Source organism: Grammomys surdaster, unplaced genomic scaffold, assembly GCF_004785775.1.
Source record: "Grammomys surdaster isolate TR1022 unplaced genomic scaffold, NIH_TR_1.0 447, whole genome shotgun sequence".
NCBI lineage: Eukaryota > Metazoa > Chordata > Mammalia > Rodentia > Muridae > Grammomys > Grammomys surdaster.
Genome location: NW_021604866.1, coordinates 13,939 through 34,759, shown reverse-complemented (window position 1 = coordinate 34,759; position 20,821 = coordinate 13,939). Strand labels below are relative to the sequence as shown.

General features: G+C 43.9%; 1 protein-coding gene across 1 annotated transcript in view; it reads left to right on the top strand.

Annotated features, from left to right (window-relative positions):
• CUNH6orf118 (chromosome unknown C6orf118 homolog) overlaps positions 1-11,378 on the top strand; it is a 22,961-nt gene extending 11,583 nt beyond the window's left edge. The window contains exons 6-10 of the mRNA XM_028781473.1: positions 1,091-1,149; positions 1,704-1,885; positions 8,023-8,076; positions 8,554-8,615; positions 10,977-11,378. Coding sequence (XP_028637306.1) covers positions 1,091-1,149; positions 1,704-1,885; positions 8,023-8,076; positions 8,554-8,615; positions 10,977-11,058 — 439 coding nt within the window. The 3' untranslated portion in view covers positions 11,059-11,378. The remainder of the gene's footprint in view (positions 1-1,090; positions 1,150-1,703; positions 1,886-8,022; positions 8,077-8,553; positions 8,616-10,976) is intronic.
• Positions 11,379-20,821: the final 9,443 nt, after the last annotated feature.

Sequence of the window (20,821 nt, the reverse complement as noted above, 5' to 3'; positions counted from 1 at the left end):
CTTTTCATGTGGATCAGACTCAGCTGGTATTCCAGGTGTGCTTTTCATGTGGATCAGACTCAGCTGGTATTCCAGGTGTGTGTTTTTCACGTGGATTCAGAGGATCAGACTCAGGTTCTCCTGGCTGCATAGCAAGCATTTCAGCCACCAAGCCACCTCTCCTATGTTTTTCTTTCCTCCCTCCCTTCTCTTCTCCTCTTCCCTCTTTCTTTCTATGAGTATGTGTGTGGGTCTGTACATGCCACAGTATATGTATGGGGGTCAGAGGACAGTTTATGGGTGTCAGTTCTCTCCCTCCACCATGTGGGGCATAGGAAATGAACTTGGATAGTCAAGCATCTTTATCTACTGAGCCATCTTGTTAGCCCACCATTTGTTTTTAATTAATGATATTTAATGATATATATCTCCAATCTTAGTGAGACTGTGTCTTTCCTTGGTGACTGGACTGGATTAGGCTCTTAACAGCCATCTTCAGAGTGGAATTTGTGGTGGAAAGTTGGACAATCAGTGTGCATGTCTCAGTAAGTTAAAAGACTGGTTCTGGGGCCGGAGAGTATCCGTGTAGGGAGAATGTGTTTTATGGAAGCCTAAGGATGACAATTCAGATCCCAGCACCCATGTAAATATAGGTTAGGTGTGGTGGTTCCCTCGTAAATACATGTGTGAAGTGGAAACAGAGGATTCCTCCAGTGAGGCTGGCTAGCAAGACTACTGAATAGCGAGGAGCTCTGGACTCAAGTGAGAGACCCTGCCTCAAAGTGTAAGGTGGAGAGTGATTAAGGAAGATACTTGGCATCAACCTCTACCCTCCAGATGTATGTGTGTTACTGGCATATCCACAATGGGATACACAAGTGTACACACACACACACATACACACACACACACACATACAAACATACACACATACACATTCATATGCACACACACACACATATATACACATGCACACACACACATATATACACATGCACACACACACACACACACACACACACACACACACACACACACCTTATGTTATAAAATGGACAGCGTCAACAAGGGCTAAGCAGGGTTCCGTTTCCGTTTTCCTATCGATTTTTAGACTCAGAAATGACCTGGAGGCTGAGAGCTTACTGCTGCAGTCTGCTAAGGAGAAATCAGGTGAGTACTTTCCAGTGCTGCCTGCTGCCCTTCTTGGATCTTCTCTGTGTGTCTTGATACACCTCCCTCTCCTCCCCATGCTATGCACCTCCCTGATTCCTGTTCACACTTCAGCCTCAAGTTCCCCAATCTTTGGCAGATTCTCCTTAAACCTGAACCAAGACTACCCAGCCCCTCCTCACCCCATCATTTTCATGAAGTTTCTTTCAAGTATGCACTGTTAGAAAGCAAACCTGGAAAAGATTCTGGCCATCACTCCCAACTGGGCCTCTCTACCTAGCCCAGTTTCTGCAAAACTAGGGATCACGAATACTTACAGATTATATGAATACAGCAAGAGAGGAATACCCTATTTCTTTGGAACAGATACTTTTTATTAATCTATGTGAGTTACACTAAGCTATATGTTATATAACTGTATATATGATATATGTTATATATACATAGTTGCACACTATAGTTGCATGTAACACGTTTGACATTACACATATCACCCTTAACCATAGCTGAAACATTAAACATACATTGTTTACTGCTTTCCAAACTATTTCCAGAATTAGCTAGTAGGAAAATACATGACGAGAAACAACTCACTCTGATTGAAAGGGTGGAGAAGAGGAGATGTGAAATCTTTGAAAAATGGGATGAGATTAAAGCTCTTGAGAAACACATCAAAGAAACTCTGGTGCATTCGAGAGTGTCAGATATCACCGAGAACGGCATCAAAAGCATAGAGGTATGCAAATCACCTACCTAAATACTTATGTCTGTCTTGCTTAAAAGTTCACGAAGCTTAGTCCAAAATATGCTCTCCCTTCAAAAGGTGAAGTGGCTATGTAGAGCAATGGAGGTCTGGCTGGGGCAAGAACAGAGGTGGCAGGGGTCTGTGTCTCTGTCAGAGCTTTGGAACACGGAGACACAGAGCCCTTTGGAATGTGACCTAATAGGACCTAGGACCTCTCGTTGCTAGTCCCATGGATTTTAGTGGTACTTTTTTTTTTTTTAACACAGAATAAGAATTACTAAGTGCATAGAAGGATAGTGTTAGTCTAAACCATGGATGGGACTGTAGGTTCTTATTAGCCCACTGTTCCTGTAATTGATCAGTGTACCTTATGTGCCCTTGGCAGTTTTCAACTCTCCTGTCCCTGGAGCTGAAATAGGTGTTTGTGAGCTGCCTGCCATGGGTGCTGGGAACTCTGGGCCTCGAGAAGAACAGGAAGTATGCTTAACTGCTGAGCCACCTCTCCAGCCCCCACCCTGTTAACTAGATCATGCTTAATAATAATTGCTGCTACAGCAGCGGCACGTGCGACTTCTAAATGCAAGCTTACCTTGGAGATGCTGTGGGCTGGTTTCTAGACACCACAGTAAAGCAAATACCACAATTAGGTGGATCCTAAGAATTGCATGATTTCTCGGTGCATGTAAGATTATGGTTATACTCTATGGCAGAAAATTACATGCTTGATGGCATACTGTTTTAAGCACAGCTGAACAGCTATTGCTACAACATGCTGAGGTTCTTCAGGACCACTGGACATGCTCACACAGGCTTGTCACAGACCTCCAATTTCTAAGAATAAGAAGCAAATTCTGTGAAGCATGATAAAGCAAAATAAATAAAGTGACATATATTTGAGCTCTCTGGTCATTTTGAGATAGGTCCCATATAACCCATGTGACCTTAAAGTCATTATATAGCCAAGAACAACCATGAACTCTGAATCTTTCTGTCTCAGCCTCCCAAGTGCTGGATTAACAGTACGTCCACATGCCTGGCTTCCACATTTATATTTCACCTTGCCTCTAACACCAGGAGAGTCCTCTGTAATTCAGTATCTACAGGATTTGACTCAAGGCCCTTTCCTTTTATTGAAAATAGATATTTTTTCCCTCGCACAATACCTCTGGATTATGGTTTCCCTCTCTCTGCTCCTCGCCGTGTCCCCTCCCATCTGGATACACCTCCTTCCTGTCTCTCATTAAAAAACAAGCACACTGCTATAGGATACTAATGAAATATAGTATAATAAAAACACACATCACAACTGGAAAAAACAAAGAGAAGGAAAAATCGGAGAGAAGGCACAAGAAAAAGAGACCCACTCATCTGAACGGTCATAAAAACACTTAACTGGAAGCCATAATACGTATACAAGGGACCTGTGGGCTAAAAAGAAAAAAGAAAAATTGTGTATATATATAAAAAGAAAGAGCCTTACATGAATGACATTATGAGACATATGAGACAAGGGACCTCCAAAGATGCTGCTGAATTCGTTTTCCGTCGACCATCTATAGGTGGACAGGCAGCCTACCCTTAAGAGTAGTTTGTTTTCCCGGTGAGGCTCCCTTGAAGGAAACTAAATTTTCCCTTGCAAATGTTTACCAATTGGAGCTAGCTTCTGTGTTAGGGATTGGGGGTGTGTGTCCACTCACACATCTTTCATATCTAGAATCTCAAGTGGTGCAGACCCTTTCAGGCCCTGTGCTTGCTTACCTCCATCCGTGTGAGTTTATAGGCACGTTGGTCATGTTGACTTAGAGGGCCGTGTCTTCTAGGTGTCCTCCATCCCCTCTGGCTCGTACACTTTTTCCTCATGATTCCCTGAGCCCTGTAGGGAGGGATTTAATGGAGATCGCCCCACTTAGGACCGAGTGTTCCAAGGTCTCTCATTCTTCACAGATTCCCTTTCTGTGAGTCTCTGAATTTGTTCCCGTTTGCTGCAGGACGAAGCTTCTCTGATGATGGACGAGCAAATATTGATCTAGGACTATAACAGAATATCATTAGGTGTCATCTTATTGCTACTTAAAAAAAATAGAAGTATTTGGTTTTACCATAGGCGCCGGGGCTATCTAGTCTCGGGTTCTTGGTCACCAAGCTGTGTCAGGTATGGCTTCATCTCATGGAGGGGGCCTTAAATCAAGTTAAGATATTTGGTTGGTTACTTCCACCAACTATGTATGTACCATTATTGCCCTTAGCATACTGCAGGAAGGATAGCATTGTAGATGCAAGGGGTTGTGGTTGGGCTGGTGTTTGTGTCTCTCCTTTGGTAGCATGCAGAGTACCTTCTTGTACCAACATTACTAGCATGTAATTATGAAGGTCCTAGGTAGGCACCAGCTCAACTCTCTCTGTGTTTAGTTGTGTAGGTATTGTCTTGAGCAGCAGGGCCTTGCCGTCACAGTGTGGAGAACAACTTCTAGTCTTGGCAATAGCTTCAACTGTTTTTCATGGGACTCCTTTGGCCGACGACTCAATTAGATGTGACCTGTTCCCAGTACCGAAAGCTTCCTTTGGTGACGAGAGATGTCCAGTCGGTACGTCGTCTCCCCATTATTGGTCAAGTTCATTAAGATCTCTTTCATATGTGTCTATATTTTAGGAAGCTTCCAGTGTTAGGTTTCCATGCTGCCCTCACATGGCCCTAGTTTTAGCTGTCTCTCCCTGTGCTCCTTCCCTTGTCCTTCTCCTCCATCCCCATCTCCACTTAATCCTCCTGTTCCACCCCTGCAATCATCCATCCATAACTGTCCATTCTATTTCTCTTTCCTAATGAGATCTCCCTGTATCTTTTAGTTCTTTATTCTGGACCTAATCTCTGTGGATCTATGGATAGTCACTTGGTTATCATTGACTTAACAGCTAATATCCACATATCAGCGTGTCCGTACCACATTTGTCTTTGTGGGTCTGGGTTACCTCACTCACGATGACCTTTTTACTAGTTCCATCCACTCACCTGCACTTTTAATGATTTCATATTTTTTGATGTGTTAGTGATACACTATTGTGTAAATGCACCACGTTTTACTTGTCTATTCTTCTGTTAAAAGACATCTAGGTTATTTTCAGCTTCTTACTATTACGAATAGAACAGCAATGAACATGGTTGAGCAAGTGTCTCTGTGTTAGGGTAAAGTATCCTTTGGGTACATGCCCAAGAGTGGTATAGTTGGATCTTGAGATAGATTCCCATCTCCCTGAGGGACTGTCACACTGATTTCCAGAGTGACTGTACAAGTTTGTAGTCCTGCTAGCAATGGAAGAGTGGTCCCCTTCCTCCACACCCTCACCCACATGAGCTGACTTTTTAAATTGATAGTAACCATTCTGACTGGTGTAAGATAAAATCTCAAAGTAGTTTTGATTTGTGTTATCCTGATGGCCAAGGATGTTAAACATTTCTTTAAGTATTTCTCAGCCATTTGAGTTTCCTCTTTTGTCAATTCTCTGGTTAGATCTAAACTCCATTTTAAAATGGATTGTTTGTCTTTTTTTGATATCTAGTTTTTTGAGTTCTTTATGTATTTTGAATATCAATCCTCTATCATATATATTTACATATATGCATATATATATACATATATTTGATAAGATATTTTTCCATTCTGTGGTACTGCTTTGTCTTAGTATCAGTGTCCTACGCCTTGCCACAGCTTGTCAGTTTCATGAGGTGTCATATATTAATTGTTAATCTTAGTGTCTGTGCTGTCACTGTTTTGTTCAGAAAGTCTTTCCCTGTACCAACAAGTTCAAGGCTATTCCACCCTTTCTCCTTTACTGGGTTCAGTGCATCTGGTTTTATGCTGAGGTCTTTGCTCCATTTGGAGTTGAGTGTTGTACAGGGTGATGAATACGATCCATTCTGCTACATGGAGCCATCCGGTTTGACCAGCACCATTTGTTGAAGATACTTTCTTTTTCCAGTGTGTATTTCTGGGTTCTTATAAAAAACAAATCAGGTGTCCATAGGTGTGTGAGTTCATATCTGGGTGAGTTCATGTCATATTTATTCAGTACCCTTAATAAATATGTTTGCTTTTACGTCAATACCATGCTGGTTTCTTACTATAGCTTTGAAGTATAATTTGAGATCAGGAACGGTTAGATCTCCAGCAGGTTTTTTGCTGTTGTTGTTGTTTGCTTGCTTTTTATTGTTTAGGATTGTTTTAGCTACACTGGCTTTTTTGTTTTTCCACATGAAGCTGAGAATTATCCTCTCAAGATCTGTGAAGAATTGTGTTGGAATTTTGATGGGGATTGCATCGAATCTGTAGATTGCTTTTGGTAAGATGGCCAGTTTCACTATGTTAATTCCTACTGATCCATGAGTGTGGGAGATCTTTCCATCTTCTGATACCTTCTTCAATCTCCTTCTTCAGATATTTGAAGTTTTATCATACAACTCTTTCACTTGTTTGGTTAGAGTTACCCCAAGATATTTTATATCATGTGGGGCTATTGGTGGTGTTTCCCTGACATCTTTATCAGTCATTTGTATATAGAACTACTGATTTTTTTTCAGTTAATTTTCTACCCAGCTACCTTGCTGAAAGGATCCATCAGCTCTAGGAGTTCTCTGGTGGAATTTTTGGGTCACTTATGTATATTATTGTATGATCTGTAGATAAAGATGCTTTGACTCCTCCCTTTCCATTTGCATCTCCTTGATCTCCCTCAGGTGCCCTATCACTCTAGTTAAGCCTTCAAGTGCTATATTGAATAGGGACAGAGAGAGTGGACATCCTGTTCTGTTTCTGTTTTTAGTGTTTTATGTTCTTTGTTGGCTCTTTGTATGGCTGGAGTACTAGTGTAATTGTGGCCTTATAATAAATTGGGTAATGTGCCTTCATTTTCAGATTTCCCTCAGTTTGAGTTTTCTTTCTTGATTCAATTTCTGCTTTCAGATTTTTAACTTTTTGTTCACTTCCTTCCATTGTTGTTGGATTTTTTTTTTTAATGAAGGCGATTTTAAGGTGTTTGTCTTGTGCTTCAACTGTGTTGCAGAACTGAGAGCCTGCTGTAGTAGGTTTGGTTGTTGGGCTCTGGTGGCGACATATTGTGCTGGGTGTTTCTACTGTTTGTGTTTCTATGCTGGCCTCTAGATCTCTGGATTTGGGAAGACTGTAATTCTGGATGCTGATATGTGGCCTTGTCTTTATTGGGTAGCTGTTTTGTTCTTTGATTTCTGTTTTCCTCTCTGGTCCTAGGAGAGTGTGGTGGCTGTGTGTGTGTGTGTGTGTGTTGCCTGGTAGGGAATGTTTCTGGGATCCCGTATTGTGTGGCCATGGATAAACAGTGTTTTCGAGGTATTGGGAGCTGACACTTAGGAGTGAGTATAGACTAGCAGGGTGGCACTGAGGAGGTCCAAAGGAAGGAGAAAGGCAGGATCTTCTTAGTCCCCTGGGAATGGGGCAAGAAAATGAGGAGAGGCCACAGCACGTAGTCTGCTACCCAGCTGTGGGGATGAGACTGGGCATTAGATATGGAAGAGAGGAAGAAGAGTGAGGCTCTGAAGCTCGCCTACCGCCTGAGCTGGTCTACTTGCTTCTCTGACTTGGCTGGTGCAGTTGGGGCTGGGAAACAGGATCTGTGGGGAGGAAAGTTGGAGGAGAAGATCTGTGTGATCTGCTGGAGAAGGGGGCAGAGAGGAGGGGGAGGCTGCAGCAGGTTATTTGATACAGAGAAGAAAATAAGGCCTCCAGCTTCCCAGGGAGTGTTTGTTGGAGTAGGGGGCTGGAATAAAGAGATGGGTTCGGAAGGAAATTTGGAAGGGAGAATCTATCTGATCATCTGGAGATGGGGGTGGTGTGAAAGGGAGGCTGCCACAAGTGGTCTGTTGCAGAGCTGGAGACAATACTGGGGGGTTGGATTTGGAGAACCTGAGGGAGAGAAAAAGATCTGCATTTAATCTACCTGCTTCCCTGACCAGAATACGTATCTATTTTAAAATGATGTGGTATTGAGCACTTTTGAATTTATAACTACACCAGTCTTATAATGCTTTTTCTTTAACTTCGTAGAGAAAAAGTCTCAACTATTTCTTTTTAAGTTTCTTCTTAAAAACCATTTGCTTTCAGAATGAAGCTGTAAAGTTGGAAACAGCAAACAGAATCTTAAAGAAGAAAATAAAAGTAAGGTATCTTTTTAATATCCAAACATGTGTTTACCTATACAAGTGTTTCCCAAAGCATCTGCCCGCCTGTGTCATCAGTCACACAGAATGCATGCTTTCTCCTTGGGAAATAGCTTTCCACAATGTTAGGAATGTTTGTGCAGGCCTCAGCCCAGAACCGGGCTCTCATAAGCAAGTGCGTTAATGAAAACGAACTGTACTGTGGTGAGGGATTGCATCACTGATAACCACCTCTCTACTTAAACACACACCTTGCCATGCAGAATAATGGCGAATGTAGCCAGCAACGAGGACACAGACAATTGCCACTTATGTCATAGCTTTGTCTGCCTGGGCTGTGTGTGACTCCAAGCTGTCCGCGGGGTCGTTAGATTGCTATGCCTGTTAGAATCATCAACTGTATACCTTACTGTTACTGTACATGATCAACATCATGACGTTCTAGATAACCAAAGGATTTTTCCTCTTTCTGCAGGTCATTGAAAGCCATGTGAAGCAGCTCCTAAAAAAGAGTAAGGTCAGCGAGGAGGAAAGGCAGTAAGCATGGCTACTGTGTTTTAAAATACGTGTGTGTGGTGTAGGTGCATGTCTGCGTTTTCACATACCTGGGGGCACATGTGTGTAGGTGTGGATGTGTGTGCAGAGGGCACAGGTCAACAATGAGTCTTCCCGTTTGCTCCCCACCCTATTCATTGGGGAATACATATACATTTGAACCCAGAGAAGACTGCTTTGATTAGTCTCACAGGCAGCTTGCCCCTGTAGCAGGATATTTTTCTCAAGACATTTGCAATAAAGCTCGGTAATTTGGGAGGAGCTAATGTGGGAGGAGCGAAGAGTGGGAAGGAGAAGGAAGAGCAGGAGAGAGGGGAGAAGACTGGCAATCATGGAGGAGGACATGAATTGGTCAAGAGCAGTCCTGGGTAACAATTTCTATCTAAAGGTTAGGTATTGGATAACAACTCTAATTGTGTGGGTGTCTTGTTAATTGAGCATTTCCAAATATATAAATCCATTGGTTAATTATTAAGCTTTGAGAGTCTCGTTTCTACCGAGTACCAGCAAGGATGGAGGGTGTTGTCTGGGGTCCAGCTGAGCTTTGTGTGAGCTTTGAGACAGCATGGTGGATTGGCAGAGCCACTCCAGGCACCATTTTAAAAACATTACCCACAACATGCCCCAAGGATCCTGTCTCCACCTTCCGAGGACTGGGATTACAGGCAGGTTGCCTCTGCACCTACCTGCCATTTCTGTGGGTTCTGGGGACATGGGCTCTAGTCCTTAAAATGATATGACATGTACTTTACTCACTGACAGATCTTCCTGGCCCTATGCCAGAAGTGTGGTATAAAGATATTGGAGTATTATCATTCACTTGAAAGCAGATGAGGCTTGACAACTCTTTAGAGTATGTGCCTTCATGAGTGCTGATTTTAACAATGCATGCATTGTCTTGACGGGTGACTACTTAAGCTCTAGACCCCCAACATGAACATTTCCTTTACCAGTATATGAATAGTTTCCTTAGAAGAAGAAGCTAAGGATTGGGGTGAATTCTTAGGAGCAAGGGTCAGGAGTGTGGGGACAGCACATGGCTTTGCGTGGCAGTCTTCACTAAACTTGCATGGCTTTTAATGATAACAAAAACTTTTTAAAACGCTATGTACATCTAAACTTTGAATGTAAAAAGTAAATGGGGGCTGGTGAGAGCCTCTGCAGGTAAAGGTATCCATCTCTAAGGCTAACTAACCTGAATTTGACTTACACCTGACTCCTGCCAGCTGTCTTCTACCTCCACAGGTGTCCATATGTGCAAATCTGTGCATGTGCACACCTACACACAAAAGGAAACACAATACAAAATTAAAAGTGAAATGGTTGATTTGTAGAATCTGTTCCGTGCTGCTGCTTTTGCATGGTCACTTCTGTGAAAGTTGGCACTGAGTTCAAATCTCATGACTTTGTGCAGATGGATCAATAGAAAACCATGCTGGCTGAAATCTGGGAAAGCGTATTTGTGTTAACATGGAGACCATCCTTGGCCATCAGTGGCCTGGGCCCGACAGCATTATCCTGCCTCCATAACTTTTTATGCCTGTGGGTTCCTCATGAGTCTCATCAGTGTGGCTGTTTTTATGCATCAAGTCCATGGTCCAAGGAAAAACATAAATAGCTTCTTCTCTGAGGCATATATACATGTACACATATGGATACATGCACATACACATATACATCTAATATATATATATATATATATATATATATATATATATATATGTTTAATATATATAATGTGTGTGTGTTTTTACATCTGGAGATACATATATATTATTTATATATGTATGTGTATGTATATATACATGTATATGTATGTGTGTGTATTATGTATTTCCTGATGTAGAAAAGTGGCCTTTTCCGGGGGCTTCCTCATATATCTCACTGGCTACCACACAACCCACAGTTGCAGGAAAGGGCAGAAAACAGAATCCACGTCCTCTCTCTTGTGGTCAAGGAATATGCAAAATGGGTGCCTGGATCACTCTTTGCAGCTCCCCATGTCATGCTGGGTGCCAGCAAGAACAATAACACAGTTGCATAGACCCTACTGGGAAGCTGCTTTTCTACTCTGGCAAACGAATGTGATAGAAGTGTGTATGCACAGTATCATTAGCCCAGAAGATGCTTTAGCGGGGTATCCCCTGACCCCCAAATCCTAGAGAAACCCCATGCCATTCAAGGCCAAAGCACTGATAACAAAACTGCTGAAGACAGAAGTTTTTGATTGCAACCTCGTCTGTTTGGGTGAACCTGTCCTGCATGGTTACTTGGACTGGTTCTTTTCCCCCCAGTGCTTATGTCTCTTCTAACCCACTGCACTTTTTTGTTGTGTATTTTAAGGGTTCTCTTGGATCTCATTAGAGAATATGCAGATGTTGAGGATGTTGAAGAAGATTCTGAAATGCTTGGAAAACTGACATAAGGAAGTGTCTGCTTCCCAGCCCACCACCTGGATAGGTCAATGGAGATATTTCTTCTTGTCATCTTTCCCACTGATAACATCAGTGTGGGATGTGCACCATCCTCAGTATGTTGATAGATGTATCTTCCATGTGATTCGTTTGACTTTATATGTGCATACTGGTCCTTGGTTCATCTATTATTCAATAACTTTTAACTGGACAAAACACGTTTGAATATTTAATAAGAATGGAGATTTTATCCTGCTGGGATGTATATCAGTTCGGTTTAAGTGCTGACATGTTTCCACACATGCATTTAATAAAATAAACATCATACTCATGCTGGTTGTGTGCTTACTGTTGTGGGCTGCATGGTTAGCTGACAGCAATTACTGAAGCGGGGAAAAGTTTATTTCGGCTCATGAGTTCAGGAAGTTTCAGTCTCTCATGGTGGAGCATCCCCAGTCGGTACAGATGGTGTGTGTGATGGAGATTGTTCATATCAGCACTGACCAGGAAGCAGAGAGCATGATGGGAATGAGAAGTCAGGTATCACCAGGTATAGTCCACCTGTAGAGGTCTACTTGTGCCAGCTGCCAGCTCCTATCCATAGCCTCCCCCACCCCAAACTGTACCACCTCCTGGGGACAAGTGCCTGGAACACAGGCTTGTGGGGAATGTTCCAGACTCAAACCTAACAATAGTGCCTGAATTAATACCTATAAATAATAATTATACACAATTAATATCTATACCTAATTAATACCTAGATAAAGTTTGCTCCTTGCCACAGTGTCTGCATGGTGGCTTGTACGTCATGACAGTTTCAAAGCTTCAGAATTTCTTCTCAACTCTGGGTGTGTGCTAGTGTAAGCATGGAATGTGGAAATGACATTAAATCCTATGACCATCCATAGGTAGGATTTGAGGATCAAATGTGAGTGGGGAAATGTTAGGTCTCATCCTAATTGGGAGTATTGCAGAGGAGAGAGGAAGAAGCAGGGGAGGGGGGAGGAGAGGAGGGAAAAGACAGAAAAGTCTGTGGGAGCACTTCCTTCATTACTGATGGATATGGGAATGTAGGAAGAATTGAGCTGTCGGAAAAAAACAGACCAAGTGAGCTGTGAACAAACCAAGCTCTCCCTCTCCCTTCGTCTCTACTCCAGTTCCTGCCTTGGCTTCCCTCAGTGATAGACTATATTCCGCAAGCTAATATAAACGCTGTTTTCTCCTAAGTCGTGCCTGGTCAATCTTTTATCACAGCAGCAAATATAAACTGGACAGGGAGGGAAGAGGAGGGTCAGGGAGGGAGAGGAGAGCAGGCAGGGGAGGGAGGAAAGGATAGATGTTTAGGACAGGTAACCCAAGGCTTTACCATGTCAAGAACCAAATGTGAGTGTTTGTTGGGTTTTCTATGCTTCTCTTACATTCTGCTGGTTATCTATTAGACTCTAGATCTCTCACAGCTGAGGGAGAGGCTGCTGTGTGAACTGTCTACCAATTTGCTGAAACTCCCTGTGTGTGGCACACTAGAATGGAACCCCATGTGTGGCTGAGGGGACCCCTACATTCCATTACCATACCATGCTAGTTGTTACCGTTATCCTTTGCCAACTTTATGTAATCTGGGTCATCTGGGAAGAGTGAGAAAATGCCCCCATCAGATTGGCCTGTGGGCAAGCCTGTGAGCATTTTCTTGATTAGTGATTGATGTGGGAGGGCCCAGCCCACTGTGCCCAGGTGTCCTGGGTTTTATAAGAGAGCAGGCAGAAGACGCTGGTAGGCATCGAGGCTCAATGGCTTCTGCCTCTGCTCCTGCCTGTGGGCTCCTGCCTGAGTTCCTTCATGATGGACCACAACTGTAAGTTGACATATACCCTTTCCTCCTCTAGTTGCTTTTGCTGAAGGTGTTCATCACAGCTATAGGAAGTGAGATATGCAGTCATCCCGTGGTGTGTGGCATCCACAGCATTTGTTAGAGACTTCGAAGGCATTTTTTGCATCGGCAACAAGTGGAAAGATCAGTAGAACTTAAGACAAACAGCAGCCGAGTTTTTTCTCTTGTACAAGAGAGAGCCACCCGTACACAGCTCAGACCAGGGTGTTGACCATACAGCACTGGCTAATCTAACTTGTGGGAGCTGGGTATCAGGGTCTGATAGACTCGTGTAGAAATGAGGAGATTTAAGAATGACGCTTGTTTTTTGTTGGATTATTCCATTATTCCGGCTAATGTCACAAGAACTTTTTTGTTTTTAAGTTTGATGTAAGTTACAAGACGCCTTTGTCAAGATCAAAATTTGTAACAGCTAGCTACTGTGCTTGTTGCCTCCTTGTGACTAGAACATTCTTCTTAAAGCAGATGAGAGATCTTCCCATCCATTCTTTATGTCAATAATATTTGTTCTATTAGCTTTCCTGTCTGTTACAGTTTGCCAGTGGGTTGTCTGTGTGTGCGTGTGTGTATGTGTGTGTGTCTGTCTGTCTATATCTGTATGTATGTATGCGTCTGTGTATAAGAAGGAAGTAGTGTCAAGCCTCAAAAAATCTATAGATTTTTAAAATTACACTTGTCAATATGTATGTCTCTGTGTGTGTGTGTGTGTGTGTGTGTGATCAAGAGTGCTACAGCATACATGAGGTCAAAGATCAATGCATGTGACTTAGCTCTCTCCTTCCACCATGTAGGTACTGGGTACTGGGGATCGAACCCAATTTATCAGGCAGAGCCTCTTCCTCTTCAGTATTCTACTCATGGGAGTCTGGGGGGACTGCTCCATTCACGGGACCCACAGTTGATAGCAAGCGAAGCATCACACCAGCAACAGGAGCTCAGAGATCCCCAGAGGACTCCTAGGAATCTAGGCAAACTCCGCCATCTTCAGGTGTGCAGTGGCGTTTTCTTCCTTTGGGATGGGAAGAACGGAGCTGTGGCCACGACTGAAACCCTCCCTGGCTCAGGCAAGTTTTTGCTCTCTCTTTTCTGAGTTTGACAGGCTCTCTTCTAATTGGCCCATTTTTTACACAGCCAGCCAATCAGGATGCGGCTGAGAATATACACATTCTAGTTCCTGGAGTCTGGTGTTTGAGCTCAGAACTCCAACTGTAAGCTGAGGCTTCTTCCTGCCTCACCCTGTGGTTGTAGGCAGAGTACTCACTCCTATTTTGGGGACTGAGCCACCTTTCCTACCCATCCCCCTACCTTTCCCGGTGAGCCTCTCTGCTGCTGAGGCGGCTGCTGAAACCAGCTCTTCACAGATGCGCTCAATCCTGCACTCCAGCTGGTGTGACGCTCTGGGTCTTTTGGTTGACACATGGGCTGTTGAGATCACAGTGCTGGAGAGCTTAGAACCTCTCTCAGATAGCATCCTGCCATGAGGATGTCATTTCTAGTACTACCATGCCTTTCACTCTATTATTGTAAAGAGAGAAAGACAGGCCCTGAAATAAGAATTGACATCTTCCCAACTCCCATGGCCAGCAAAATCCACGAGCATCCACTGCGTCTGCTGTGTGTCCTGGGGTAGAAGCGGAAGAGACTGGGTTTCTTAGAGAATTGCACCTGCTCTCTGTTTATAGCTGAGGTTTCCAGACTATGTATGTACGTATATATGTGCAATCTAATCTCAGCTTCACATATTTTAATTATTACTAGGGCTGGTGTTTTGGGCATTTCTAACTCACCAGAGAGACAGGTTAGACTCTGCAGAACTCAAGCTGCCCCTCCATCTCAGCCAGCATGGCTGACAGAACCTCTGTTTACCCTCTGCTGTGCAGAGAAGGGCTGGCTGCTGTTTGTTTCCATTGTTCGCTATTGAATAACATTTCAGAGCATGTTGTATCTGTGTCTTGACCCCTTTAGGACTTCTTAAAGCACAATGATCTTTTCAAAGACTGGGGAGCAGCCTAAATTAGCACAAATTAAGACAAGTGAAGATCTTTCACTGGAGTGTTCTCTAGGCAACTGGGAATGTGCTTAGCCTCAGACTGATGGCAGGAGAAGATGGGGCGCAGAGGTATAGCGGGTTCTTGAGGATGCAAGGACTAACCAGCATTCTCAAGTGTCCCCTGTTTCTCCTGCACATCTTCCCTAAGTCCTTCACACTATCTCTGTCTCCCTCTGTCCCCAGTTTTAACATTAGTTTGCACAGTGCAAACTCTCTGGGCTCCCTGCTTTCCTTTCTGCTTGGACCTCATGGCCTCATTTTCCAAAGAAAGAGAGACTTCATGTGAAAGTGACTTCATGTGCTCCCCTGAGACATTTATATGCATGATGGATACTTCTATCATGAAGACACTGAGGGGCAGACCTACATCACCCCTGTAGCGGGATGGTTTCCTGCTGCTGCTACATTGTTTGCAGTGGAGCTATTGGGGAGGAGCTAATGTGGGAGGAGGAAGAGAAGAAGGAAGAGGAGGAGCTAGGACGAGAGAGAGGAGTGATGTAACAGCCATGGAGAACCACACATGGGTCCAGAGCAGTCCTAGGTAACGATTTATATCTTAAGGTTAGATATTGGGAAACAACTCTAATTGTGTGGGCAAATTGTTAATTGAGCATGTCCAAATGTATAAATATTGGATAATATTTAAGCATTAAGAGTCTCATTTCTACCGGGTACCACATGGATGGCGGGATGGTCTGGGTTCAGCCAACCATTGTGGACAGCGTGGTGGATTGGCAGAGCCAAACACCATGCTGGGGTCTCATGGATCTAGTTGTGACACATGTGGCCTCTAGCTGCTTCCAGCTGTGGCGCACTTGGCTTCTGGCCACCAAACATGACGGCCTGAGCTAAGCAAAGCCACACTGCTGACAGGATAGATGGCCCATGCTGGGTTTTTTTCGTTTTAAATATTACCCTCAACACACCCCTATCTGGAAAGTTGAGGCAGGAATATTAGACAATCAGCCTTTGGTAACAGGTACCATGAAGCAGTAAATTGTTAATCCGCTCAAACTCCCCAGTAGGTGAGTGCACCTCCTCTACACACACCTAAGTGGTTTGGATTCCCAAAAGAAAGACAAACACACACACACACACACACACACACACACACACACACATGGAGAGAGAGAGAAAGAGAGAGAGAGAGAGAGAGAGAGAGAGGGAGAGAGAGGGAGAGAACGTGCTAAGCAGCTCAATATTTCCCCATGGCTAACACACTCCCCCTTCCGGTATTCCTGATTTATTACTTCCTGAAATCTATTTCTAACTTGGTTGCCTGGGCCCAGTTGGGCAGCCCTCTCGGACCATGCTCTCCTGGCTCCTTCAGTGCAGACATACAGGTCCCCGTGTGATTTCAGGAGCCAAATTAACGTACATAGCATTAGAACCAGTCCACGATAGTACTATGTCTCAGTGGTTGTGTAGTACAATGCAGTACAGTACAGTCGGCGGGATGACTGAGTAAGGGTGAGGTTCCTTAAATGACGTTCGTTTTCAGTTGACTTCATCACATGCAGCCAGTCTCTAAGAGGGAGAGCAGGTAAGACTTTCAAAAAGAAATTTGCTCTCTTCTTGGATTACCTTCTGCCCTGTCATTTGTCTATTGTCTATACATTTATATCTATTTATTTATAATCTACTTGTCATTTATCTAGTATCTATATATTTACAGCCATTTATTACTTACCTGTCCTCTATCCATGTATGTATGTATGTATGTATGAATGTATGTATGTACTTACCTATCCATAATATTCTTACTATCTATCTTTATCCCTGTCCATAAGAGTAATGGGAAAGATTGACCAAATAATCATAGTGATTGACACGAGGAAAATTGTGATCAAACATTGTTTGTCTTTGAATGAAATGTCTTTTGAAATTTTACTTAGCAAAATTAGAGTTACTGAGTTTATCTTAACTCGCATTTGATCCTGTGATCTGATTTGAGTTTGTGTTAATTTGAGTGTGTAGAACTAAATTCTAAGGGAAGCACAGTTTGCGAGAATGAGCTGGACAGTACAGAATCTGCTCGTAAGTGCAGGGACCTGACCTAAAGTCATGACTGTCTTAGAGTTTGCTTGTCCTTGTTGCATACGTGGTTCAACCTTTCAGTTGTCACGCGTGCGTAGGAATTTGTTTTATGTTCGTGTACATATAAATTAATTTGGCCTAAATCATTGAAGTAAGTGTTTGTAGGTGTGTGTTACATTTGCAAAGTATACAAGAGCCAGGGCACTGGTGAGCGTCCGTGTGTTCTCATGTTGCAGGGTGATATGTGCCGCCCTCTGAGAGGAACTGCCTGTGGATTTTACTGCCATTCCTGTAAGCCCCCTCAGCAAGGCTCCCTGACTGATCGGCACAGCATTTACTGAGTCCCTGTTGCTAGTTACCTGCTCTGGCTCCTTGGTCTCCGACTCTTCTCCCACTCACAAGGAACTCAGAGGCACTTTAATGAGCTTTTCATCCCACTTAACTTCAATGATGCCCAGGTCTCAGAGACACCAAACCACGGTTCCTCTGAATTACAGCACTGTCTGTTACACTCCATACTTTATCTTTGATTCTTTCTTCTTCTTTCAGTCTTGAAAGAAACGGAAGTCCCCCTGTATCCTCCTTCATGCCACCAACCAGCACCCACTACCTACTTCTGCCTTTATAAGGGACTTGTATTATTAAATTATCCCAAAGTTTCATTATAAATGTCAACATCAAAGCTTCTTAATGCAGCCGACCCAACCTTCCTTCTCTCTTCAACAGTGAACCCCCAAACAATTCCAAGTTGATGGTTTTAAATTTACAAAAGCTTTTAGTTTTATTTTATGTGTATGAATGACTGTGTGTGTGTGTGTGTGTGTGTGTGTGAGAGAGAGAGAGAGAGAGAGAGAGAGAGAGAGAGAGAGAGAGAGAGAAAGAGAGAGAGAGAGATATGTATGTGCCTGTCTGATGCCCATGAAGACCAGAAGAGGGCACTAGATCTCTGGAAGCTGGAGTTACAGTTGACTGTAAGCCACCAAGTGAGCCTCTGAAAGAGCAGCCTGGATCTTAAGCACAGAGCCCAACCCTTGAGGGCCTCATCTTTATCCTTGAGTGAGACTCAGTCACAGAGGTTTTCCTAAAAAGTATGAGTGCCTGGGGCCTAACTCAGACTAGATCAACAACAACAAAAAGGTGAGTCACAGAAACTAGGACCGTTAAAAAGAACTTAGTGGTGCTGATTGACAGGCTGTGGTGCCGAGTCCTAGGGATGTAAGCTACGCTGTGTCTCTCGTGATCATGCAAGCATGGGAACAAGATTCAAGCTGTTACACCAGACCGAAGGGAAGGGTTTCATTTCACAGCTGTCTGTGGGGCCCTCAAGCCCACTTACTTGTGTTCATTCAAGTGTGAAATGAGAGCATCATCACCGAAGTCACACTGAGCCCACATTCTTCAGGTTGGAACTTATGTTCACACAGCACTGGAGTTTGCTTCTTTGCTCTCCAGGAGCCAGCACACTCTTAAGCTACTTCCTGCCATCAAACCTCTGTCTCTTCTGCTGGATGGACACTGTTCTTGCTGAAGTGGAGACTTTCTTTGTTTCTTCTGTTCCCCATCTCCCTCTATCTGTCACCAGCGCTGTCCAAGGATCTCTGTGACTTTGCAGAGGAGGGCTGTCGAGGCAAGATCACCCTTCTCTTACTTTTACCAACAGTCAATAGTCTTTATCTTTACACGTATGTGCACACAGGCCATCCTTCACCCTAACAGAGAAGGCACAGAGCCCCTTATGTAGAGAGCATTACAGACTCTGCAGTGTTCTGTTTGTGTGCTGATATTAGGGAGCCCCTTAAGGAGGGGTCTGAGCAGTCATGTCTGAGCTTTTATTGTCGCCATGTGTAACCTGATGTGTCTTAACCGATGGGATTATGCACCATGAAAGATTCGGATTGCTTATTCATGCATGTCCTTCCTGTGCAGATGTATCTCTTGATTTGCAGGGCTTGCCAGCAAGGCAATGGTAACAGGGAAGGGGCATCCCTGTATTGTCCCAGTTTAGCATCTTAACATGCTGTGATGGTTTGTGTATGCTTGGCTCAGGAAGTGGCACTATTAGAAGGTGTGGCCCTGTTGGAGTAGGCGTAGCCTTCTTAGAGTAGGTCTGTCAATGTGGATGTGGGCTTTAAGACCCTCACCCGAGCTGCCTGGAAGTCAATATTCTGCTAGCAGCCTTTAGATGAAGATGTAGAACTGTCAGCTCCTCCTGCACCATGCCTGGATGCTGCCATGCTGCTGCCTTGATGATAATGGACTGAACCTCTGAACCTGTAAGGCAGCCCCACTTAAATGTTGTCCTTATAAGAGTTGCCTTGGTCACAGTGTCTGTTCACAGCAGCCAGACACATGCCTAGGTACCTGGGTCTTGGGTTTCATAGTTGGTGGCGATAGGATATTCTCAGGCCTCTGTCCTGTGCTTATGCATGTCCTTCCTGTGCAGATGTATCTCTTGATTTGCAGGGCTTGCCAGCAAGGCAGTGGTGACAGGGAAAGGGCATCCCTGTATTGTTCCAGTTTAGCATTTTAACATGCTGTGATGGTTTGTATATGCTTGGCTCAGGAAGTGGCACTATTAGAAGGTGTGGCCCTGTTGGAGTAGGTGTGTCACTGAGGGTGTGGCAAACACCCACTGGACCTGTACTATGAACAGAGGACACCAACTTCTGCGTCTGCCTTGGACTTCCCACGCTCACCCCACAGGCCTTTTGGAGCTCCAACCTTATCCTTGATGTCGGCCAGCTCTTTGCTGCTTCCTCAAATGCTCTGCTGTGTGTGAGCTAGGGTTACTTTGTTTCTCTGTGGGTTAGCTTCAGTGGGCTGAGGAAGCAGTTATGGGGCCCTCTGTGGGCAGCTTGGCTAAGAGGAATGCTCCTGGCAGTTTTTCGGCAGTCGGAGGCAGAAGGTGAACTCCTTCCTAAAGGCAAATTTCTGAATACAAATTGATACGACTGACTTCTGACAGAGGATGTGAAAGAGCAATTTCTTTGCACAAGGACCACAGCACACTGTTGGAAAATCTCGACAGGTCTTTTGTGTCATGAAATTCTTATTGTTACTTTGCTTTGTGGGAGTCGAGTCACTTAGAGTTCTTATTTGTCTCCAGAGCTGACTGTCCTTGGAGGGAGTTCGGGGAATATCCTTCAAAGCCTGTCACATTCCCTGGGGAATAATGCAGATGCTACTGTGGATACAGGAGGGCAAGGCTGACCCTCAGTGCTCATGGGTCAGGATGCTCGGTGCCTGTCGAGCACCTGGTGCTGGGAACTCCCTGGATGTGCTTCTTCTCTGTTGTCTGATCCTGTTTTACCCCAGACAGGCCCACTGTGTCTGCCCATTCACTCCTTCCAGTTTGATGTATTTACTCTCCATCTTTGCTACAGGCTTTCTACAGAGACACCTTAGGGAAAGACTTAAAACAAATGCTTACAGGGGAAAGGTGAGATGCCCGCCCCCAGGTCTCCCTTTCCACTGTGGCATCCTCTTTACTGACACAAATGGATAAGAAAGACAGACAGACAACAGAGGTGCTTTCCTTGGAAGAGACAGGATGAATAGTGGAAAAGGCTGAGACAGGTAGGATTGAAATGTTTATGAACTTTTTGAGATACTTCAGAGAGGCTCCTTCAAGTCCCTGCTCTATTTTGCTTGTTGGTGTTTCTAATTTTGAATTTAATTAAATCATAATTACAAAATTTCTGCCCTCCTTACAATCTCTCCCATGTACTACTCTACTCACTCTCAAATTCATGGCCTCTTATTTTTTATTGTTCTAATATATATATATATATACATATAT